We start from the raw sequence: 21560 nt of genomic DNA, 5'->3' as shown, positions 1-21560 counted from the left end.
AGTGTTCTTCGCTTCTGTTAAGATCCTACGTTTTGTTTGAGCGATATGTTTTAATTGAAATAAAATTCTTACTGCAACAATCATTCTTTGCTTTGTAAAATGAATGGGGCAGAAGCGTCAGTATACTAAGTGAAATCATCTACACTGAACGTAAATGTCAAGCGACCTTCGTTAAAAATTTGCCCTCGTGCTGTCGGGCTCAGTCCACGTGGTCGCAGACGGGCGCAGCCACGCCTGCGCACTGGCCTTGGCCGCTGAGCGACAGACCGTGGCCTGGCAGGCGCCTACGTGACGCGCCTCGAGGCGGCGATGGCGGCGGGCCTTGGGCGAGGGCGGGAAGGGACAGCGTTTCGACGCCGTGCTGACAGGGGCGGGCCCGGCCGCGGCTTTCGAGTGTCTCTGGGTCCGTCAAACTCCCAACCCGGGTCCCTGCGACATCCAGGGGTAGCTGCCGACCGGAGCGACGCGGAAACGCCAGCACTAACCAGCTCCCCGGCCTCCGCGGCACACCAGCCAAAGCGAACACGCGCTCCGCCCCCGCGCCTTCCGATTGGCTACAGCCCCTTCCCGGCGCCCTCATTGGGCTAGACTGCGCCATTTGGGGACGGAGCCGCACCACGCCTTCGCGAGCTCCGATTGGCTTTACGGCCTGTCCCACCCCTTCCCGTCGCCCCCATTGGCCTAGATTACGCCGCGTGGGGGTGGGGCCGCATCGCCCCCGCGCCGGGGGCGAAGGCAACAAAGGGCTGCGGGCGGCGGCGGCAGTGACCCGCGTCTCAGGTGCTCACCTCCGGGCCAGGAGCACAATTCTCGCGCCCGCCTCCCGCGTCCCGGGATCTCCAGATGAAGTGTGAGCACTGCACGCGCAAGGTGAGCGCCGCCTGCTCGGGGCCGGTGGAGGGCCGGCGTGTCCGGTGAGGGGGCTGAGGGTCGGGGCCGGAAGGTCAGACCGTTTGTCCTGTGAAGTGGCCAGAAGATCGGTTCAGAGGTTCGGGGACAGGACCGAGGGCCAGTCCGTCCGGTGAGGGGCTGAGGGTCGGTCAGTCCGGCGCGGGCCGGCTCGGTGGCGGGCCGGTTCTTGTCGCCCCGGGAGGAGGCCGCGTTTGGACACCTTGCGGTCAGCTGTGCCGCGGGGAGCGGCGCCCACGGAGCGGGGCGGTGCCGCCAGCGGTGGCGCCCGGCTCCTGGGGCGTGAAGGGAGCCGGGGTCAGCTCAGCGTAACTGCCACTTTCCTCCTCTGCACGCACGGTCTCGGGGGTTTTCAAACTAATTCCAGGGTCTAGCAGAATGAGTTGGGTTTGTGCCCGGGATAGAGGAGCAACCCAGGGCGGTCAAGTCGATTCCGACTCATAGGGACCCTACAGGACAGGGTAGAAATTCCCCACAGGCTTTCCAAAGTAGACTGTCACATTGTCCTCCAGAGGAGCAGCCTGGTGGTTTCGAACCGCTGTCCTTTCGGTTAGCAGCCAAGCGCTTAACCACTGCGCCACCAGGGCTCCAGGGATAGAAGATTGTAGATGGTGAATCCAAGACACCAGTCCTCCGGATGGAATACTACCTTTGTGTTTTACATGTCAGGATACCCTTTCAGTTTATGGTTATTGTTTATCATGGCTTGGAATGAATTGTTAGTGGTTTTATAGTATTCTGTCCATTTGTTTTTTCATATGCCCCCAAGTGTTTTGAACCAAAAAAAGCCAAACCCAAACCAAACCACCCTCTGTTACCACTTAGGACAGTCATATTAGATACTATCCTTGGTGTTAGCAACTGATACAGTGATCAAAACTGGTTGTGAGGTGGGGAGAGAGGGTTTTTTTTTTACTATTCGAAAAACTTGCATGCCTGTGGCAAACACAACAATACAGAAGTGTAGAGGGTGCACAGGGTGAGCCTCCACCCTCTGCTGGCTGGCCCCATCCTCTTTACAGTGGTCTCTGATGCTCAGAGTTTGATGTTAGCCTTCCTTCCACACTTGTTTTTTAGATTATAATGACATACATAAACATACAGTGCATGCCTGAGGATTTTTGTTCTTACAAAAATTGGGTCACAACATGCAGGTTATAGTCCCCCCTCGGTACGTCCCCACCCCACCCGTCTGTGCAGATACCAAAATCCAAAGATCCTTAAGTCCCTCCCGTAAAATGGCACGTATAGTATTTGCATGTAACCCACACACATTCTCCTATGTCATCTGAATTATTTGTAGGTTACTTAAAACACCTAACGCGGTGTTACGCTACGTTAAGTAGTCGTTATACCGTAATGTGTTGTTTAAGAAATATTGACAAGACGTGAAGTGAGCAGTGCTTCCCAAGTGCTGGAGAGAGACTGTGGGTCTGCGAAGTGGAGGGAGGCTACAGCAGGGTGTGCCTATACATCATTTCATTTTCACAGATTTAGCATAGTGCTTGGCGTGCCACAAATTCAAGTTTCACTTTTTGGAACTTTTTTTTTTCCTGAATACTTTCAATCTGAGGTTGGTTGAATCTGCGGATGCAGAACTCACAGAAGGCCCACTGTATTCTGTAATTTGCTCGTTTTTTACTCCCAACACTACATGAGACATTTTTTCAGAGCATTATGTGTAGATCCAGTTCATCTTTCGTAACAGCTGCATCATCACACGTACAGATGTGTCCAGGTATTCCGGTATTCGTTGCCCTGTTGATGGAAGGCCACATGTCTTCTCATTTGTAGTTACTGCAAATGATGAGGATATACACATATCCTTAACGACGAGTATTTTATTTTTTCAGAAGCGATTTCTAGACATAAGGCTGAATGGTCCAAGGGTATGTAAGTTCTTTAAATAGAGTTAGACTGAAAGTTGTTCTTTGATATGCTGTCTTGCTTCTTTAAGGAATGCAGTAAGAAAACAAAAACTGATGACCAAGAAAATGCCTTGGCCGATGCAATGAGTCCAACCCGGGAGAAGGAAGAAGTGAGTATGTTTTCAGTTTTATGTCAGACTAAACTGCTGCTGCTGTCTGTCTCCCTTGGGGGACTTTTGTCACCATACATGTCACTGTTCTCAAACACACAGAAGTAAAACCAGAAGGGCTTTGCCAGGGGTCAACCTGAACGGGAGCCAGTTAGGAGTGTACTTTCTTCAGGGAAGCATCTTCCCAAAAGCGCGCCAAGCCGAAACAAACTGCATTTGGAACAAAGAAAGATGCCATCATTTGTCATCAAGTAGAAGTAGTGATGTAATATTTAAATCTCAAACTCTTTTTGTAACATAAGTCCTGTTTTGTAGAATAGAGGTTTAGGTGAATGATTTTTAAAGTAATTTAGATGGCATAATTCTGTAAGCGAGTTTCTTTTCATAACGGTTTCTTCTGTAATTCAGTTATCAAGGTTTTTAATTCTCCTTAGCTGGTAGCAATGGTTATGTTTATTGAATGCATGCCCTGTGCTGGGCGTGCTAGAACGTGCTGTGTGCATTGGTCTCATCCCTGCTTAACCCCAGCGTCTCAGGTAGGCCCTGTGGTCATCCTTGTTTTAGAGAGGGAAGGATATGCTGGAGACAGACTGTCTCTCTCCTGCCAGGAGAAGGAACAGAGGACGTGTTTCACTTATAGCCTATAACAGATCTTCTCTTAAAGTAAAATCGTTCCAGTATGACATTTATCCTGACAGACACGTGGTTCCTGTTGTGTTTAACCCTGAACTGTGGAGACTGTGAAGGGCTTGGGGAGGAGGAGGGGTGAGACAAGCACCCTGAGAGCTGACCCACGGGTGGGACGGAGGGAGGATTTGGGCCCAGAAGCCAGTGCAGTCAGTGCTTGGAGCAGCGGATCGGGCCCTTCCCCGGGCGTATCCCCTGGGGCAGATACCCAACCCCTGTGCGCGCTCCTTATCGGTAACGCAGGGAGTTGGGCAGTGTCCCCGTGGTGAGGACGAAATAACGCTTGTGCCTGCCTGAGCTGCTGCTCCTTCTGCTCAGTGAGTGGAGACACTGCTTGGAGAAGAGTCAGAGCTGAAGAGTTCAGGGTGAAACGTGCTTAGCACGGGACTGTGTGGACAGAAGTGATCTGGGGAAGGGGTTGAGGCTCCCCTCGGCCAGGCTAATGGTGGTGGGGAGTCGGTGAGAGCGTCTGGGCAGGAGGATAGGCAGGTGATGGGGAGGCAGCTTCAAGACCGCAGGTGGAGGTGATGAGACCTTGGCGAGGAGCCAAGTGGTAGGAGGAGAAAAGTGGATGTGTATAGGGAGTTTAGTCTTAGACCCATGGACCATGGGCTTCTGTAGGAGGTCAGCCTAGAGCTTGGAGGAGAGAGCCCCCTGGAGACAGAGATTCGTGAGTTGTTCATGGCAGGGCAGGGGGGTGGGAGGCCAGCAGGCAGGCAGTCGCTGCTCTAGGGATGCTGAGGCTGATGGGCTTGTCTGAAGAGAGGACAGCTGACACCAGGCACCTGAGACAGAACTGGTGCCACACTCACGTTCTACAGGATGCATGCGCTTACGAAACAGGAGGAGAAAGACGAAGGAACACGAGGGGGGTGGGAGCCAGACTTTGACCATGGAAACTTCCAGAAGGAAGGACGGGCGACAAGGTCAGAGGGAGGTGCTGCTGAGTTTAGATGTGGTTCTGGTATTGGCCCTTCTGCTGGGATGGTTCTGGCACTTCAGTGAAGGCAGTATGCTTGGTTCAGCCCCACAGATGGGTATTAAGCACTTGCTGTGTGCCAGGCCACATGCTCTAGACTCTTATAGCTGCAGTCCTGTCTCCACTTGGGAGCTTATTATAAGAGCAAAACCTTAGGCCCTACACGAGGAGGGAGTGCTGGTCAGGAGGACAACCGTGTGTAGGGAGTGGGGGGCCAAGGAAGGGGCAGGAGTGGAAAAGGTGTGCCGGTCAGGGGAGTGCGAGGGTCAGGGGCCAAAGATAAATGCTGAGGTTACTAGCAACGAGGTGAGTGGAGTCACTCTTAACCAACATGGGAAGTAGGGACAGAAGGTTTTGATCGTCAGCAGCTCTTGGCAGCATGAGGCCCCCCTTGCACATCCAGAGCTGGCAGTGACCTGTGTGGGTGCTGAGCTGCCAGGCCAGGCCAGGGCCGCGGGCGCATGTGGGGAGTCTGGGATGAGGCAAGCACACCCAGGGAGTGCAAAGATGGAGGGAGAGCAGGGGGTGGGCGGTAAGAGCAGGGTACCCCTGAGGTGTGGAGTGGCCGTGAGGGAGAGGGAAGCCAGAAGCCTGGTCTGCAGGCTTCCAGGGAGGAGGGAGGGCCAGTCAGGTCAACTCGTGCTGACAGTTCCAGGAATGAGGTTCCCTTCTTGCTAGTGACAGTGTTGGGGCCATTGCCCACCCTCCATCATGCAGGACTGACGGCCCAGGCAGGTGCTACCTGGCGTGACCATGGACGGGTCCCACTCCCATAGGCAGACTGGGGAGGGGCTTGGAGGAGAGACTGTCTCCTCCTGGCACCTGGTGACCAGTGTTGTCTCAGGTGTTTGGTGTCAGTTTTCTATATTGTACTCTTCTGTTAATCTACTGGGTATCTAAAGGAGCAAATTTTAAAGAGCTGTTGAAGAACCAGGGCAAAACATTATCCTTCTGTTGTAGAAGGGAGAATTCCATAAGCTGGCTGACGCCAAAATACTTCTGAGTGATTGTCTGGCGTGCGACAGCTGCGTGACTGCAGAGGAAGGGGTCCGAGTTTCCCAGCAGAACGCCAAGGACTTCTTCCGTGTCCTGAACCTCAATAAGGTATGACATCAGGGCGCCCTGATAGCGGAGCGGCTGCCAGGATGGAGGTGGGTGGAGGCGTAAGTGAAGCCTTTGCTGAACCTCGTGAGTGAGGGGTGTGCATGTGAGTGAGGGGCGTGTGAATGGGCATGTGAGCAAGGAGTGTGTGTGTGAATGTGAACATGTGTGTGAGCGAGGGGTGTGCGTGTGAATGTGTGAGTGAGCGTGTGAATCCTCAGCCTTTCTGTTTCAAAGAGTGTGTGTGTGTGTGTGTGTGTGTGTTTTCATGACTATTGGTCAATTCAGTTATTCATGGGTCAACATTGTGGTATTTTATATTTTTCTCCAGGTATTTAAATTTGTTGGTATTATATTCTTAGAACTCCTAAAGTCTCTTGTATTTGCCGATTTGTTTCTTTCTTTTTTTTTTTTTTAACATTGGAGGAATGGTTTATTAACTTATGAGTATATAGATTCATAGAATGACTTCCTAAACAGACACAGAACATATTTTCAATTAGTCTTCAGTAACATTGGAGATGTTTTTTGTAGTTGTCAGGTTGTTTGAAAATAAGGTGTTACGATATTAAATAGCACGTGATATTCTGTTTCTTTACAACAACTTATATTAAAAGTAAATGATTTTCTAAAACAATAGCTGAAAACACAATTTAGTCTTCAGGTGATTTTTGAAAGGTCTTAGGTGAGATCAATTTAAGGAAAAGAATTCAGTGAATTTATGTTTCTCGGGTAAAATAGCCGTTTGTTTACGTACTTATTTTTTATTCACACACAGGTTTTTTTTACGGTACTCTATTTGTATTTCAGATAGACCAGCCTCTCAGGGTATTTTCTTACTTTATGAACAATAAGAATTTATCGCCACCTTTTTATAAAACAGCAAATAAAAATTGTGATGGAGTTAAAGAGTAACGCCTAATTTTTCTGTACATAACAGAAGCATGTAAAAAACTTGCACATTTGATTCTGTGCATTTTTTTTTTTCGATTTTACTATACTTTCACAAAATGGTGAAGTTTCGGCTCTGAAAAAAGATATATCTTAACTATGTAAAAACAGAAATCAACAGAAAAACATGAAAAATACGTAGGGAAAAGCAGTGTGAGAGTTGAGTCATGAGTCTGTTTAATTCAGCATTTTGTCGTCTTGTTTTTGTTTCATTTTTTAATCCTGATTTTTTTGTTCTTATTTTTACTTAATTGTACCTGCCAGTGTTTGTCTCTCTTATTCATCTTTTCACACAACACCTGTTAGTTTTTGTTTGTTCTAGATTTCTCAGTAAGAAGAGCTGTCTTGCTTTCACTTGCCATCGTCAGCGCATCTGTGGCACTATTCTCTTCTTCCCCATGTAGAAATGCGATACCTCAGAGCACAGAGTGCTGGCTGTGTCTGTGTGCCCTCAGTCTTTGCCTTATTTCGCTGCTAAATTCAACCTCAGTGTGACCGATGCATCCAGAAGGCTCTGTGGCTTCCTCAAAAGCCTGGGTGAGTTGACTTCGGATGCTTCGGGAATTTGTAACTAAGTTTATACCTGCCCTTTTCTCTCTCGAGTTCACACTTCAAGGGCACAAGATGGATAACAGACATGGGCAAGAGTCTAGCTTGTGACACGTACAAGGACCCGGCTCCGTGTGTATCCTGCACCCAGGCACTGGCTCAGCAGCAGCTGGTCCCCAGCCCGCCTCCCTGCACGCAGATGGGTGCTTGTTACCGCGGGGCCGTGGCCTGGCTGACGGTGGACGAGTTTGGGGAAGGTCCTGAAATGATCAGCATCTGGCTTCTCAAGAAGCCCTGTGCAGACAGGCCCATCAGGAAGTGGGTTGTGTCCCTTGACCTGAAAAATAGAAGGTTGTTCAAACATAGAATCCAGGACCTCAGATGTGAACACTGGAATAGTAAGGTCTAGGACTTGAGGAAAAAATACTTCTCTATTGTCTGCTTTTGTAAAACCACTAGTCCCCGTGCCCATCTTCTGAGTGTGGCCGAACTGACAGTGTGCACACGATGGCGTCTGTATGGCTCTGCATGTCCTCGTATCCTGGCCCTTAACACGTGGGATCTACAAAGGAGAACATAGGCTTTTTGCCAAATAAGGGTTTTTATTTCACAGTGGCTTTTCTGAGATGTAAAGACACTGGGGATAACGAACGAAGATAAAGTGACTCCTGAGAATAGGTCTGCAGGGCCAGCCCAGGGATCCATGGCCCCCCCACGTGCCTGCCGCGGCGAGCGGTCCTTGGGCCACAGCTGTCCCAGCAGCCTGAGCCCAAAGCTATAAAATGTTCAACCTTTTCATAGCGACAGGCCCTATTTTTTTTTTCGGGGGAGGGGAGGGAGTTATTAAAACACATATAATAGAATATTTTTGGTAATAAAGAAAATATATCTACAATGAAACTGGTTTCCTAAGGTAATACTCTAAAATTTACAATAAGCTTTTTAAAAATAGCTGGCTGCTTTTAAGATTTAAGTCTACTGTGGATACTAAAGGATACTAAATATATTAAATATACTTAATATATTTCGTTATAATCATTGAGAGTACCCCCATTTCTTTGTCTCAGATTTATTTACCAATATGGAGAAAAGTATAACTATTAAAAAAAAGGTAGCTACTTAAAAACCTACATAGAAACCAAGACCATTGTTAGTAGTTACCGGACGAGGGGGGGAAGTGGGTGGGTATTGCCTAAGGGGCACTGAGTTTCAGTTAAGGGTGATGAAAAACTTCTGAAATAGTGGTAACAGTTGCATAACATGATGAACGTGATTGTCACTGAATATTACGTGTAAAAACGGTTGAAATGGGAAACGTTTTAGTGTATTTGTGTATTTAAATGCAGTAATTTTTTTTTTAATAAGTAATCGGATTGGTTTAAAAAAACTTAAGACAGTCATAAAGGTTTTTCAGTCTACTATGATAATTTACTTTAGACTTCTCAGGATCATCACACACTGAAATTTAATTTACCAGTGAATTAGAAGAGAATGCTGCTGGCACGTCATAACATAGATGGAGACATTTACATATAGTTGTAGAGAGAAGAAACGCAGCAGAGGCAGCGTATGTGTTTTCTTATATAAAGGAGCCCTCGTCGGGCAGTGGTTAAGTACTTGGCTGCTAACTGAAAGATAGGTGGTTTAAACGTACCAGCTGCTCTGCGGGAGAAAGATGGGGGCAGTCTTTACAGGTTTACAAGTCTGTAAAATAAAGATTACAGCCTTGGAAACCCCATGGGGCAGTTCTGTTCTGTCCTATAGGGTCACTACGAGTTGGAATCGACTCGATGGCAAGGGGTTTGGTGTTTTATGGGTATAAAGAGACACGTGTTTGTTGTTTAGAAAAACAGGCATTGAGTACGCAGTCTGTACTTAAGCAATTGGTAATAGAACCAAACAAGACTGAAGTAGCTTGAGAGATGCCTGTGGAGTTTGTTTTTAAGTGTGTCTCAGACGTGAGAAGGAGAACTGACTTAGAGTGCTGATGCATTTAGTCTAGGAGTAGACCCCGTCTCGGGGGGTGAGAATCCGAGCGTGCCCTCTTCCTGCAGGGGTGCGCTACGTGTTTGACACGACCATTGCTGCGGATTTCAGCATCCTGGAGAGCCAGAAGGAGTTTGTGCGGCGCTACCTGGGGCACAGTGAGGACAAGCAGGCGCTGCCCATGCTGACCTCTGCCTGTCCCGGTGAGCACAGCCGTGTGCCTGAGGCTGGGCGCTGGGTAAGGGTGGCCGGTCAGAGGGCCCATCTCCTCAGCCTTGTGGACCTGCTGCATGGTCGGGGTCACCAGTTCATTAGCTGTGGTGGTTTGGGGGTGAGGCAGCAACTGAAATTTAATTTCTTGATTTCATTTATCTGTATTTCTAAAGTTTTTGAGGCGAATGTTACTTATGCATTTTTTTGAAATCTATTTTCTCTTAAAAGTTAGATATTTCAGGTCTCCAAATGATTACAGACAACAATACGGCAGGTACTCGTGTCCCCTTTGCCAGCTTAGGTCAGAATGGCAGATTGAGAGGATTTCTTTCCACCGATCTTCATGCTCCATCAGGGAACACTTTTAGCCAAAGTCTTTTTTGTAGTGTAAAGATATTGGTGCCTGAGGTGTAGAAAAGATTTTCCATAGTCATTTTCATTCTGGAAGAATGGGAAAATTTGGATCATGAACATTTAAAGGTGGCACATAGAAGAGGAAGGCGGATTGCCGCCCCCACCCTACTGGAGAGATGGTGCCAAGTCTCAGTTATCTCTGTTGTCCGTGCAGCAGTCACATCTAGGAGGGAGAAAGGGAGCAGCTAGAAAGAGTGTCACGCTGTGTCCTGATAACCTGGAATCCAATCTGTCTCCCCAGGTTGGGTCCGGTATGCTGAGCGGGTGCTGGGGAGCCCCATCACCCCCAACCTCTGCACTGCCAAGTCCCCCCAGCAGATCATGGGCTTGTTGGTGAAGGACTACTTTGCCAGACAGCAGGTAAACAGGCCTCTTCCTCCTGGCAGGGTCAGGGCCGGGCCCCTCAGCTGCACAGGACTGTGGGGGCAGGGGGAGAGGGGCATGGTTGTCCCTGAGGGCTTACGGGGAGGTTCAGCACGGCGAGGGTGAGTTGCTGAGAAGGGAGTCTGAGCCCACTGGATGTGCCCAGGGCCTTTGCAGCTCCCCCTGCCCCATCTTCCTCAGCCCTGTGTGCTCCTGTACCCACGGGGTACAGCTTCAGGCCCATCTCCCTCAGCCCTGTGTGTTCCTGTACCCACGGGGTGCAGCTTCAGGATGGAGGTGGCAGAGTTCCCATTGATGCCACCTCTGTCCCAGGCTGCCATGAGGGAGGGCAGCCCAGGAGGGCCTGGGGGTAAACTGGCTGGAAGCCACTTTGTGGGGGCATACACCATCACTTGGCCTTCACATCTCACCACCGTGGGCATCAGACTCGGGAGGGAAGGGGCTCAGTCCACTGGTCCTCCCCTGAGTCTCTGAAGGCTGCTGCGCCTCCTGATTCTCCTCCTGCTGCCATGGGGAGGTGGATTGCTGCCCCGTGCTCAGAGCTGAGGGGGCACCAGAGCCTGGCCACGCCGGGCGGGCATAGGGACACGCTCCTCCACCCACATGCCACGGGCACCAGTTTTGAGCCACCTGCGTCACTTCATCATCAGCCCGACCACAGGCTTGCTGTCTCTGCACAGAACCTCTCTCCAGATGGAATCTTCCATGTCATCGTGGGCCCTTGCTACGACAAGAAGCTGGAAGCACTCCGAGAGGACGTCCAGGCAGCCTCGCACACGTCACAGGGTGTGGACTGTGTGCTGACGTCAGGTGAGTGCTGAGCCTGGGGCACTGCAGGGTTAGTTGCACAAAGTACCCCCAGCCTCCCTTTTGTTCTCTGCGTGTTCCTCCAGATGAGTCAGGTCTTGGCTTCTGGCAGGAACATAGCTGTTCCTTGGAGACCCCTTGGGGTGGGCTATCACACCATCACCACCGCTTGGCAGGAACAGTCACGGGTGACTGTAGGAGGTCTTGTTTTTACAAACCCAGCATGAACTTAGGAGCCCAAGTAATGAAAAAGGTAAACGTTGCCACAACAGCGTTGCCGTTAACCATGGCACTGCTGGCACTTGGCTTAGAAGCTGCAGTGAGTACCTGCAGTAGGCTCTGTGTATGTTTGGGACAAACAGGGCTCCCTGAAATCACCAAAAGCTGTGCAGAAGAACTTTGAAACCAAACTGGGGGGTTGCTTGAGTCTGGTAAAAATCAGGTGGGTCTGTTTTAAACAGCTCTGAAAACAAAGTCCTCTCAGGTATCTTCACTGGTGGTGGCTCCGATTTCCCTCTGCCGGGGCCCCAGCCTGGAGTGCCGGCCCACAGACAGCAGTGAGGGCTTCCCACCTGCACATGTGCCAGCTGCATTGTGGGGACAGGAGAGGAGACAGTGAGGGGAGCAGAGGGAGCAGATGTCACGAGTCTTTCACGAGAGTCTGTGCCCAGTCATGGGTCTTTCATGAGAGTCTGTGCCCAGTCATGGGTCTTTCACGAGAGCCCGTGCCCAATCGTGGGTCTTTCACCAGCATCTGTGTCCAGTCACAGGTCATTGATGAGTGCCCACGCCCAGTCACAGGTCTTGCACGAGAGGTTGCGTGCAATCACAGGTCTTTCACAAGAGCCACAGGCCCTTCAGGAGTGCCTACATAGTAATTTTTCTGAGTGCAGAATCTGACAGGTTATCAGTGGAGGTGCTCAGTGATCTTTGACCCCACATCTGGCTCCATGGCAGTTGTTTTGGACACTCGTGTTTTACCTGGGTATTTTCAGAGGCCCTTTGTAAAATAAATTCCAGATGTGTGTCTGGTTTTTAAGTGATCTCCTTGCTGCGTGACCACAGTCACCCTGTGCATAGGAGGTGATTTCACTCAGTGTTCTGCATGGGAAAAAACACGGAGACAGGGCCTGGCATAAGCTGCTCAGCTTAAGAGCAGGAGGAATCAGACCTTTCCCCACATTTTGTTAGTGTCACTTTGCTAACAGGTTCTTAGGTCTCGGAGGAGACTATGCACCGGGGAGGGCGCCCTGGCCACCGTTACATAGAACGTGCTGTGACACGGCTATCTGTCTCCTTGTGTGAAACATGCTGTGATGCAGCTGTCTGTGTCCCCTTGGCGTGGATCATGCTGTGATGTGGCTGTCTGTGTCCACTCACATGGAATATGCTGTGACGCAGCTGTCTGTGTCCCCTCACATGAAACATGCTGTGACACGGCTGTGCTCCCTTGCATGGAACACGCTGTGATGCGGCTGTCTGTGTCCCCTCACATGGAATATGCTGTGATACGGCTATCTGGCCCCGTTACACAGCACACGGTGTAACATGGCTGCCTGTGTCCCCTCACCGTGTTTCACGACTCCTGTTTGTCTGTAGGTGAACTTCTCCAGATAATGGAGCAGAGTGAGCTCTCAGTGAAGGAAGCTGCTGTTGACACTCTGTAAGTGGCTTTTGGGGAAGGGTCATAGGTGGGGGGAGGGTTCCTGTGTGAGCACACCAGGCATCGTGTCTCCCAGTGGTCCTGCATGGGGTACAGAGTGTTGCAGGGGACGCTCGTTATATCACTGGCTCCACCAGGACCCACAGTCCTCTCAGGTGTGTGAGTCGGTGTCCCAGGATAGACCACTAACGTGAAAATTACCTCCAAAAATGGAGGGTGCCGAGAGACCGAAGAAAGAGGCGGGCAACTCCAGTGTGGTGGCTAAGGAGCTTATTAGGTAGACTTACATACGAGGCCAAGTCCTGGGTGGCCACAGGACTCGAGCAGGTCTCTGCCCTGCAGTGGGAGGGTAGAGATTTTATAGTGGCAGTAGACAGTAGCAGCTGCACGCCAAGGACTTAGGCAAGGATGACATAGCAAACTGTAATGAAGTAAGGGACCACATGAGGGTGCTCACATTTGACCTCGCAAAGCTTGTTTTCCTTTCACCCTACCACCCAAATCAGGCACACTCCCCCTCTTGTGCCATTGTGTGAGAGACCCTGTTCCCTCCCTGCGGGGAACCGATACAGAAGTGGGGTTGGCCAGGTGCTGTTCGGAACTGATCATGTGCAAGAGACACTCACTGTGTGCCCAGAACAGGGGGAAGGCTTCCCTGATAAAGAGAAGGAACTGGGAGAGAAACGGCTACCCATTTCTCAGCTTCCTTACCAGAGAATGCTCTGGGCACAAGGCATTTACTTAGGAAGTCTAGATGGGAGGGAGAGAGAGAGGCAGACCATTTCCCCAACAGTCCACTCTCCAACTCCCATCAGGGTGCCAGAAAAAGAAGCCAAGTAGTACCAAGTCCTGGCATGCCCATCACCCATTTTGGACATTGAGCTACGTATCTATGGTTTGGTGCGTAACTCTGGTAACACCTGTATCATTTCAGACAGCGTTTAATGAGGGATACTAGTAGGACTGTCCCCAGCAGGTTGATCAGGCCTGCTTGGAGAAGAGATCCCAGCCAGCCATCCCAGTTGTTACTTATTCCAAGCCAACCGATAGGTCAGAAGGCTGAATTTGTCTAATCTTACGTGTGTATAACACATTCTGGTTCTTTTATGTACAAACAACCTACCTTTTCCAACATGGCACATTATATAAACACACCCAGGGCGTGGGTATAGAGCCATCACCAGGCCTGTGGGAAGCCAGGAGCCTTGGTGGGCTTCCATGGTATACTGGCTACATCTTCTAGACACTAAACCTTCCGGTTGGGGGGAGGGGGCACACCTGCACCCTGACATGCTTTCTTTCTGAACCCTGTTTGTTCGGAGCATCCCACATCTAAACCACCCAATGTGGCTGCCTCGGGGGGCACATCAGGCTCCTCATCCCCTCACAAACACAGCAGAGGCTGTGCATTTCACTGGGCCAGCCTTGTTTACTCCCTTGCAGTTCAGTGGGAAGGGTGCTGTATGTCCCTCTCATGGGAGAAGGAGCTGAGGTTTACAAAGTGCAAAAAATGCCAGGCCCTTGTCCCCCCTCAGCAGAGAAGGTCCTCTCTAAAGTTGCCCTTGAGTTCTTGATGTCTTAAGGGACACAATTTCCCCCAGGGCGCAAGTGCAGCAGCAAGAGAGCACTGAAGTCACCCAGCAGGGTTTCCGTGCCGAGCTGTGTCCCAGCCGCCTCCACTCCTCCTGGCCATAGCCCTCTGTGCTCGCTGCTAGACATCCATTTGTGTCTTTGCAAAATCCCAAATCCCCAACTGTCGTGGACCTTTCACTGGAAGCCAGACCCCGTGCTGGCTGCTCACGCACCGGGTCTGCTGAGGACTCTGCAGCACACGCCCGCCCATTCTCAGCAGCACTTCTCCCTTGAGCTCCACGTGGCTGGCGTAGCTCCTGGCATGGCTGTCTGTTCCCCTCGCACTAGCTGGTCCTCAAATCCCTCTGCCTCCTTCGTCAGCTGGAAGCACCCGTTGTTTGAGAACTGGCTGGGGACATCAACCCCTCCTGTGAGTGGCCCACTGCTGCCTGAGAGCACAGGCTTCAGTGTCCCCTGGGCAGCATGGTCTCCTGGCCCTCAATGTCCCTGGTGTTCTGGTCTTGGATTTAGAGCGTAGCCAACGTTTAGGGGCTCTCATCAGGGAGGGGACCCCTACCGTAGGCCAGGGAGAAGCTGCCGGGCCTTAACACCTGCATGTGGGAGTACCAGTTTAACTCCTTATACCATCTCGGGCTAGATCGCAACATGAGTTTCATGTGGACTCAGTGAAAACGAGCTTCCTCCCGGAAGCGTAGCTGTCTGTGAAGGAGTTCACGTACCAGCGGCCACCTTGAGCCCAATACTCTGGTTTAGCTCATGTGGTCGTTTTTTTATACAAGTGGCCACAGATGTCAGCGCTGATGGTCTCACTGAGGACTGGTCTTTTCTCTGCCCGGTGAGGTTCGGAGACTTGAAGGAGGAGGAGGTCCGGCGCCACGACGGAGCCAGCTCAGACGGCTACCTGGCCCATGTCTTCCGACATGCGGCTAAGGAACTGTTTGGCGAGGATGTGGAGAAGGTCACCTGTCGAGCCCTGAGGTACTAGGGGAGCTTGTCCCTGGGTGGCTGGCTGCCTGAAGTCACGCAGCTTTCAGAGCAGGTTGCCTGAAGCCAGCTGTGAGCCTCCTACGTGTGCGTGCACATGTGTGCGCGTGTGTTTTGTCCAGGAGCATGTCACTTGGAATCCAAAGGCCTGTTTTTGTTTATTCAAAGATTTCTTATTTTGGTCATGTTCCAAACACATTAGAAACGATCCTCAAGATGCTAATAAAGGACTGGATAAATCTGTAGTCCCTTTTGTTTGTTCTCTAGAAACAAAGACTTCCAGGAGGTAACTCTTGAGAAGGAAGGGGAGGTCGTGCTGCGCTTCGCTGCTGTGTACGGCTTTCGAAACATCCAGAACATGATCCTGAAGCTGAAGAAGGGCAAATTTCCTTACCACTTCGTGGAGGTCCTTGCGTGTCCTGGAGGTGAGCAAGGAGCAGGGCAGGCCTGTCCCATGGCCGTGGGCAGGCTGGCGGGCAGCTTTTGCAGAGGCTCAGGGCCCGTGCTGGCAGAGGTACTTTGTACTCAACCCCAATGACTCTGCGGGCGCAGATGCTCCCCTCCGCTTGAGTGTGACATCGAGGAGCCGCTGGCCCTCTTGACGTCACACGTCCTGTGGCGAGAAGAGCAGGTTGTGGAATATCCTCTGGGAGATGTCCTGGGGCACATGCCCCACAGGGGCCGCCCTTGGCACTTAATCAGCAGAAAGCTGGCTGGTGTGGCTGGTGTGGAGAGCACACCTCCCCGTGAGGCTAGGGGACCAAGTGCCTGTGTATAAAGTAATGCCACCGTCCAGTAACGATGGCTGTACTCCTGCTGTGATGAAGGGAAACCCAGGTCTGTATTTGGAGCCACCAGTGTAGTGAGGGGCATCTTACTTAGGTCTTAGGTGAACCCAGTTCATGGGGACCAGGGCTTGACAGCCTCAAAGGTTAGACACATGACATGAGGCCCCCACACCAGCCTCCACTTGCTGCAGACCTCTTCCCCTCCCCTCCTGCTCCAGAAACATCTTCCCCTAAGGTAAACCAGAAAAACCAAACCCGTTGCCATTGAGTCAATCCTGACTCCTAACAACCCTATAGGACAGGGTAGAACTGCCCCATGGTATTTGCAAGAAGTGGCTGGCTGGTGGATTCAGACTGCTGACCTTTTGGTTAGCCATCGAACTCTTAACCACTGCTCCACCAGGGCTCCTCCCCTAAGGTAAAGCTCCCTAAAACTACCCCGTGTGTGTTTCAGGGTGCCTACATGGCAGGGGCCAGGCCCAGGCCGAGGACGGACATGTGGACAAGGCCCTGCTGCGGCAGATGGAGGGAATCTATGCGGACATCCCCGTGCGGCCCCCTGAGACCAGTGAGCATGTGCAGATGCTGTACCGGGAGTGGCTGCATGGGGCCGACCCCCCCAGGGTGCAGGAAGCTCTGCACACTTCGTTTCCGAGCGCCGGACTCACTGCCAGCAGCTTAGACATCAAGTGGTAGAAGAGGAGGGGCTGGGGCAGCCACCCAGCTGCTCCTCAGGCAGGGACGCTGGGCGGGGAGTGCTAGAGACACGTTCAAAGAAAACAGGTCAGCTCTTTACTTTGATTTTCAGAATCCTCTCAACTCGGCTATCCCCTATTTATTTGAGGCTCTCTAATTTTAATGTGGTGCTATTCTTACATGCATGGCATTGAAATATTTTAACATGAGAGATGGCGTTCCCTACAGAAGTATTCTCTTCTGAGGCTGTGGTAAAATCCCAAAGAAAAGAATGGAGACAGACAAGTGTGTTTTAGGATTGAAAAAAAATATAAACAGTGTCCTGGGAGAGCTGAGGCCCCAAGAGGTGCTGTTTCACATGCCGCACGGGTCATCTGAGGCAGAAACGGGGGGGGGGGGGCAGGGCGGCAGGGTTGCGGATCCGTGCTGACCTGGGGGTCGTTGGGTGGCCCTGGCCCAGTGTGGCTCCTGGTTTTGCCATCCACGTTCCCCTTAGAGATGTTTTTACTTAGAGCTTGAACAAATCACCATATTTTTTGGAATCTGGGGGTTTCAAGCACAAATCTGGGTACAGATCGGAAGTTCTGGTGGCAGCAGGCCCATGTTCCTGCCTTGCAGGCACTGTTTCTTGTGCCCTAACCCCCGGGCTTTTACATTCACTTTTTAAATTGAACTCCCCATGAGACAACAGGGACACCTGACAAGGTTATACTAACAATAAAGAGGGAGACAGGAGGGACAGGATGGAGAATGGCAAGGCTGGTCCCAAGCCCAGGCAGCCACTCGCAGCTGTGATTCGAGTGACTCTGGGGCCTCTGCTGCTCCTTGAATCCAGTGGCTGGGAGCAGAGTCTGTGAAGGCCTCGTCCAGCCCTGAAGTCGGGTGAGACAGCCTCCCTCTGAACTCTTTCGGTCGTCCTTCATCTCTGACAGGGCTTCTTCTCGTGCAGTGGACTGGTTTGTCTACTTAGCTCGAAGTGCCTCTGTGCACAGATGAAGTGATTCCCTCACCCCCACAGGTACTGCTGGTAGGAGTGTGACTTACAGGGGGTGGGAGAAGAAGAAAGAAGCGAAAGCCTTTTACCCACAAGTAATTAAGAAAGGGCTGGCGAGCAGCTGGAAATCTCCACCATCATATGACTATGTTAGGGTTCATCCTGTGAAATGAAATCTGTCAAGAGGCCCCCAGCTGGTTTTATGAGCGCTTGGGTCTCGCTAACAGAAGTGATGACATCCTTCAACCCCTCGGTGTAAGTAAAGCCTCAGCAGACTAAGTTACCTTCATCCCGTCCAGTACTATACTTGTAGGCCTATCTGTGTTGATAACTGGGGATATCGTGTTAAATTGTATATATATTTTTTTGCTTTCAATCTGTATATAATTGGGTTTTCATCCCCAGAATAACTGATGATGGAATAAACACTTGGAGAGCATGTCTGCCTGTGCAGTGTTGACTGAACACTCTCCAGCCAGGGGGCAGCATTGTGGTCACGTGATGGGTGCTGCCTTCTTCATGGTCCAGGCCCAGTGGCCTCCTCTCAGACTGCCTGAGCCATCACCTGACTCAGAGCCAAAGAGTTCTTCATTGTCTCAGTCTAAGAAGAAACTCAGCAGGTCTAGAACGCCAAGCCCAGGAGTTGGAGGGCTGATCTTTTTTTTTTTTTTTTTATCGTGCTTTAAGTGAAAGTTTACAAATCAGGTCAGTCTCTCATATAAAAATTTATATACACTTTGCTATATATGATCCTAGTTGCTGTCCCCCTAATGAGACAGCCCACTCCTCTCTACTCTGTATTTCTGTGTCCATTCAGCCAGCTTCGGTCCCTCTCTGCCTTCCCATCTCTGGAGGGCTGATCTTTATTGCTTCAAAAACTCCAATCTTGAGGCTACAATGAAGAAATCACCTTAATGACAGTAGCATCAGTGGACAGTCTTTGACAGCTGACTTGCCCCGGGGCCTCTCCTGTTGTCTCATATAGTGCTATTATAACAATACCCCAAGTACATACCTTTAACAAAAAGAAGTTTATTCTCTCACAGTCCAATAGGCTAGAAGTCCAAATTCAGGACTCCAGCTCCAGGGGAAGGCCTTCCCTGTTGGCTCTGGAGGAAAGTCCTTGTCATCAGGCTTCCCTTGGTCTGGGAGCATCTCAGCGCAGGAACCTCAGGTCCAAAGGATATGCTCTGCTCCTGGTGCTGCTTTCTTGGTGGTACGAGGTCCCCCTCTCTGCTCACTTCCTTATCCTTTTATCTCTTGAGAGAGAGAACATGGTGTAGGCCACACCCCAGGGAAGCTCCCTTTACCTTGGATCAAGGATGTGACCTGGTAAGGGTGTAACATAAAGTTAGAATCACAAGGTGGAGGACAACCACACAGTACTGGGAATCATGGTCTAACCAAGTTAATACACTTTGGTGGGGGGAGACATAATTCAACCTGTGACACCTGTATTAGGGAGTCCAGGATGAGAGGCCTGGGTGCTGACCCATGGGAGGTGGCTGGAGTCTCACCTGGGGCTGGTCTTGGGTTATGGCCTTGTGTAGTTTGTCTTCTGCATAAGAGAAAAGCAGAGAGGTTTCCTTTTCATTTGTTATAACCCAAACAAAACAATGGGGTCAAAGGGTGAGGTGCGGAGAGGGCAGCGTTGTGCCTTGGCCTGCGGTGTTGCCACAGAGAGCGTCTGCTTGTGGTGCATGGGTGAGAGGAGCAAGACAGTAAGTGCAGACACATCCTGCCCACCGCTGTACAGGAACTCTCTGAATCCTGGCACTGCTCTGCTTCCAGTGGGCAGTGAACATGTCTGGTCAATGTGTATGGGGTGGGGGGTCATCTTGGTGAATAACTTAAGCGCCTGTGGCCTGACAGGTAGAAGAGCCCATGTTGGGGCCATATTGGCCCAGATGTTTCAGTTGCAGTTCCAGCCAGAGTAGACCCCTGCGCCTGCTAATCACACTTGGCTTTGCTGGGGTTGAGGACTGGGACTCGTTTGCTGCGCGTTCACCATCGGTTGGCCCCGGCCCAGGGTGTGAAGGGAAGGCACTGCGTTTCTGCAAGCTCCTACAATCCGTGGGCGACTTTGGGGGTGTCTGTTTCACAGTCAGCCTGCTGGCCTGAAGCTCAACAAATACAGGCTTCTCAGCACTGGACCACATGGGCCCTGTCGTCATCATCCCACGTCTGGGCACTTGACACCGGACCACATGGGCCCTGTCGTCATCATCCCACGTCTGGGCACTTGGCACCGGACCACATGGCCCTGTCGTCATCATCCCACGTCTGGGCACTTGACACCGGACCACATGGGCCCTGTCGTCATCATCCCACGTCTGGGCACTTGACACCGGACCACATGGGCCCTGTCGTCATCATCCCACGTCTGGGCACTTGACACCGGACCACATGGGCCCTGTCGTCATCATCCCACGTCTGGGCACTTGACACCGGACCACATGGGCCCTGTCGTCATCATCCCACGTCTGGGCACTTGACACCGGACCACATGGGCCCTGTCGTCATCATCCCACGTCTGGGCACTTGACACCGGACCACATGGGCCCTGTCGTCATCATCCCACGTCTGGGCACTTGACACCGGACCACATGGGCCCTGTCGTCATCATCCCACGTCTGGGCACTTGACACCGGACCACATGGGCCCTGTCGTCATCATCCCACGTCTGGGCACTTGACACCGGACCACATGGGCCCTGTCGTCATCATCCCACGTCTGGGCACTTGGCACCGGACCACATGGCCCTGTCGTCATCATCCCACGTCTGGGCACTTGACACCGGACCACATGGCCCTGTCATCATCATCCCACGTCTGGGCACTGCTTTTGTCCCCACATGTGAGATTGGAAAACCACAGCCCAGGTAATCGACTCCTTGCTGAATGCTGTTCAGCTGGCTCCTGAAAGGACTCTGGCTGGGCAGAGGGCCCTGTCACCCCACCTCCAGCCCAGCATCTTCTATTCCACCTCTTCCCAGCCACGCAAGTGTTTGGCTTGCTTCCCAGTCAGTAAGCCCAAGCGTAGCATTTGTCAAAAGCAAAAAAGCCCTGAACTCTCTTGGGGGAAGGTAGCTCTTTCAGTTCTGGTTTCTGAAAGATAACCTTGTGTCCTGAGAACTAGAAGAGCAGGTGCTAGAGCTGAAGTCTTATTTAAATGGAAATGCAGATAAAACCTATATATATTTGTCAAGGTTCCCCCCGCCAAATTTATTGTACTGCAGATGGTTTATCAGCCCAAACTAGTTTCTCATTAATATACATATTGTTTTGTGACTTTGGTTGCTAACCCCACAACCTGTCAACACTCCTCTTCTTGACCTTGGGTTCCCAAAAAACTTTTTTTTTTCTTCCAGTAGACCAGCAAACCGTTTATTTTATAAAGGATTGGGTCTGAGGAAAAGCTGAGGCCCTGTTGGCAGGGATGTAAATTGGCAGAGCTGTTGCGCATTTGTGGGGGGCGGTCTGCAGTAGGGCACACAGCTCAGTGCGGCCCTCGGTGACCGTCCCCACAGCAGCGCCCCCTGGGTGCTTCCCAGCGCCGGAAAGAGCGTCTCTGTCGCCGTCACAGTAAAGGGCGGGAAACCCTGCCGGCGGTGGGGATGGCTGGCAGGTCTGTGGGGGGGGAGCTCGGCAAGTGATCAGAAAACAGGAGGTATTTTAGGAATTGACGTGGGAGCCTCAGCACGAGTAGAAAGACCCTTTTTGGTTTTTTTTTTTTTTTTTTAAGCCAAATCCAGAGGGCGCTGGGACGTTAAAGGGTCTGAAGTCCTGCGGAGGTGGGTCCCCGGCGGAGACGTTTGCACGGTC

At 51.3% G+C, this 21560-nt stretch overlaps 1 protein-coding gene across 2 annotated transcripts; it reads left to right on the top strand.

Moving 5' to 3' along the window:
• The first annotated feature begins 712 nt into the window (after positions 1 to 712).
• NARF (nuclear prelamin A recognition factor) lies at positions 713 to 21485 on the top strand. 2 transcript variants are annotated; one of them, XM_064270447.1, is made up of 11 exons: positions 713 to 870; positions 2867 to 2947; positions 5574 to 5717; positions 7070 to 7202; positions 9269 to 9403; positions 10069 to 10187; positions 10862 to 11021; positions 12618 to 12681; positions 15115 to 15252; positions 15526 to 15683; positions 16501 to 21485. In XM_064270447.1, exons 1-11 carry the CDS (start codon positions 844 to 846, stop codon positions 16740 to 16742), a joined length of 1401 nt encoding a protein of 466 aa, XP_064126517.1. In that variant the 5' UTR covers positions 713 to 843; the 3' UTR covers positions 16743 to 21485. The 2 variants fall into 2 exon arrangements, with proteins under 2 accessions (XP_064126517.1, XP_064126518.1); XM_064270448.1 differs by having other exon boundaries at positions 714 to 870; positions 10892 to 11021.
• Positions 21486 to 21560: the final 75 nt, after the last annotated feature.

This window comes from Loxodonta africana, chromosome 18 (assembly GCF_030014295.1).
Source record: "Loxodonta africana isolate mLoxAfr1 chromosome 18, mLoxAfr1.hap2, whole genome shotgun sequence".
NCBI lineage: Eukaryota > Metazoa > Chordata > Mammalia > Proboscidea > Elephantidae > Loxodonta > Loxodonta africana.
The sequence above is the reverse complement of the archived record's forward strand: the minus strand, read 5'-3'. Positions and strand labels throughout refer to the sequence as shown.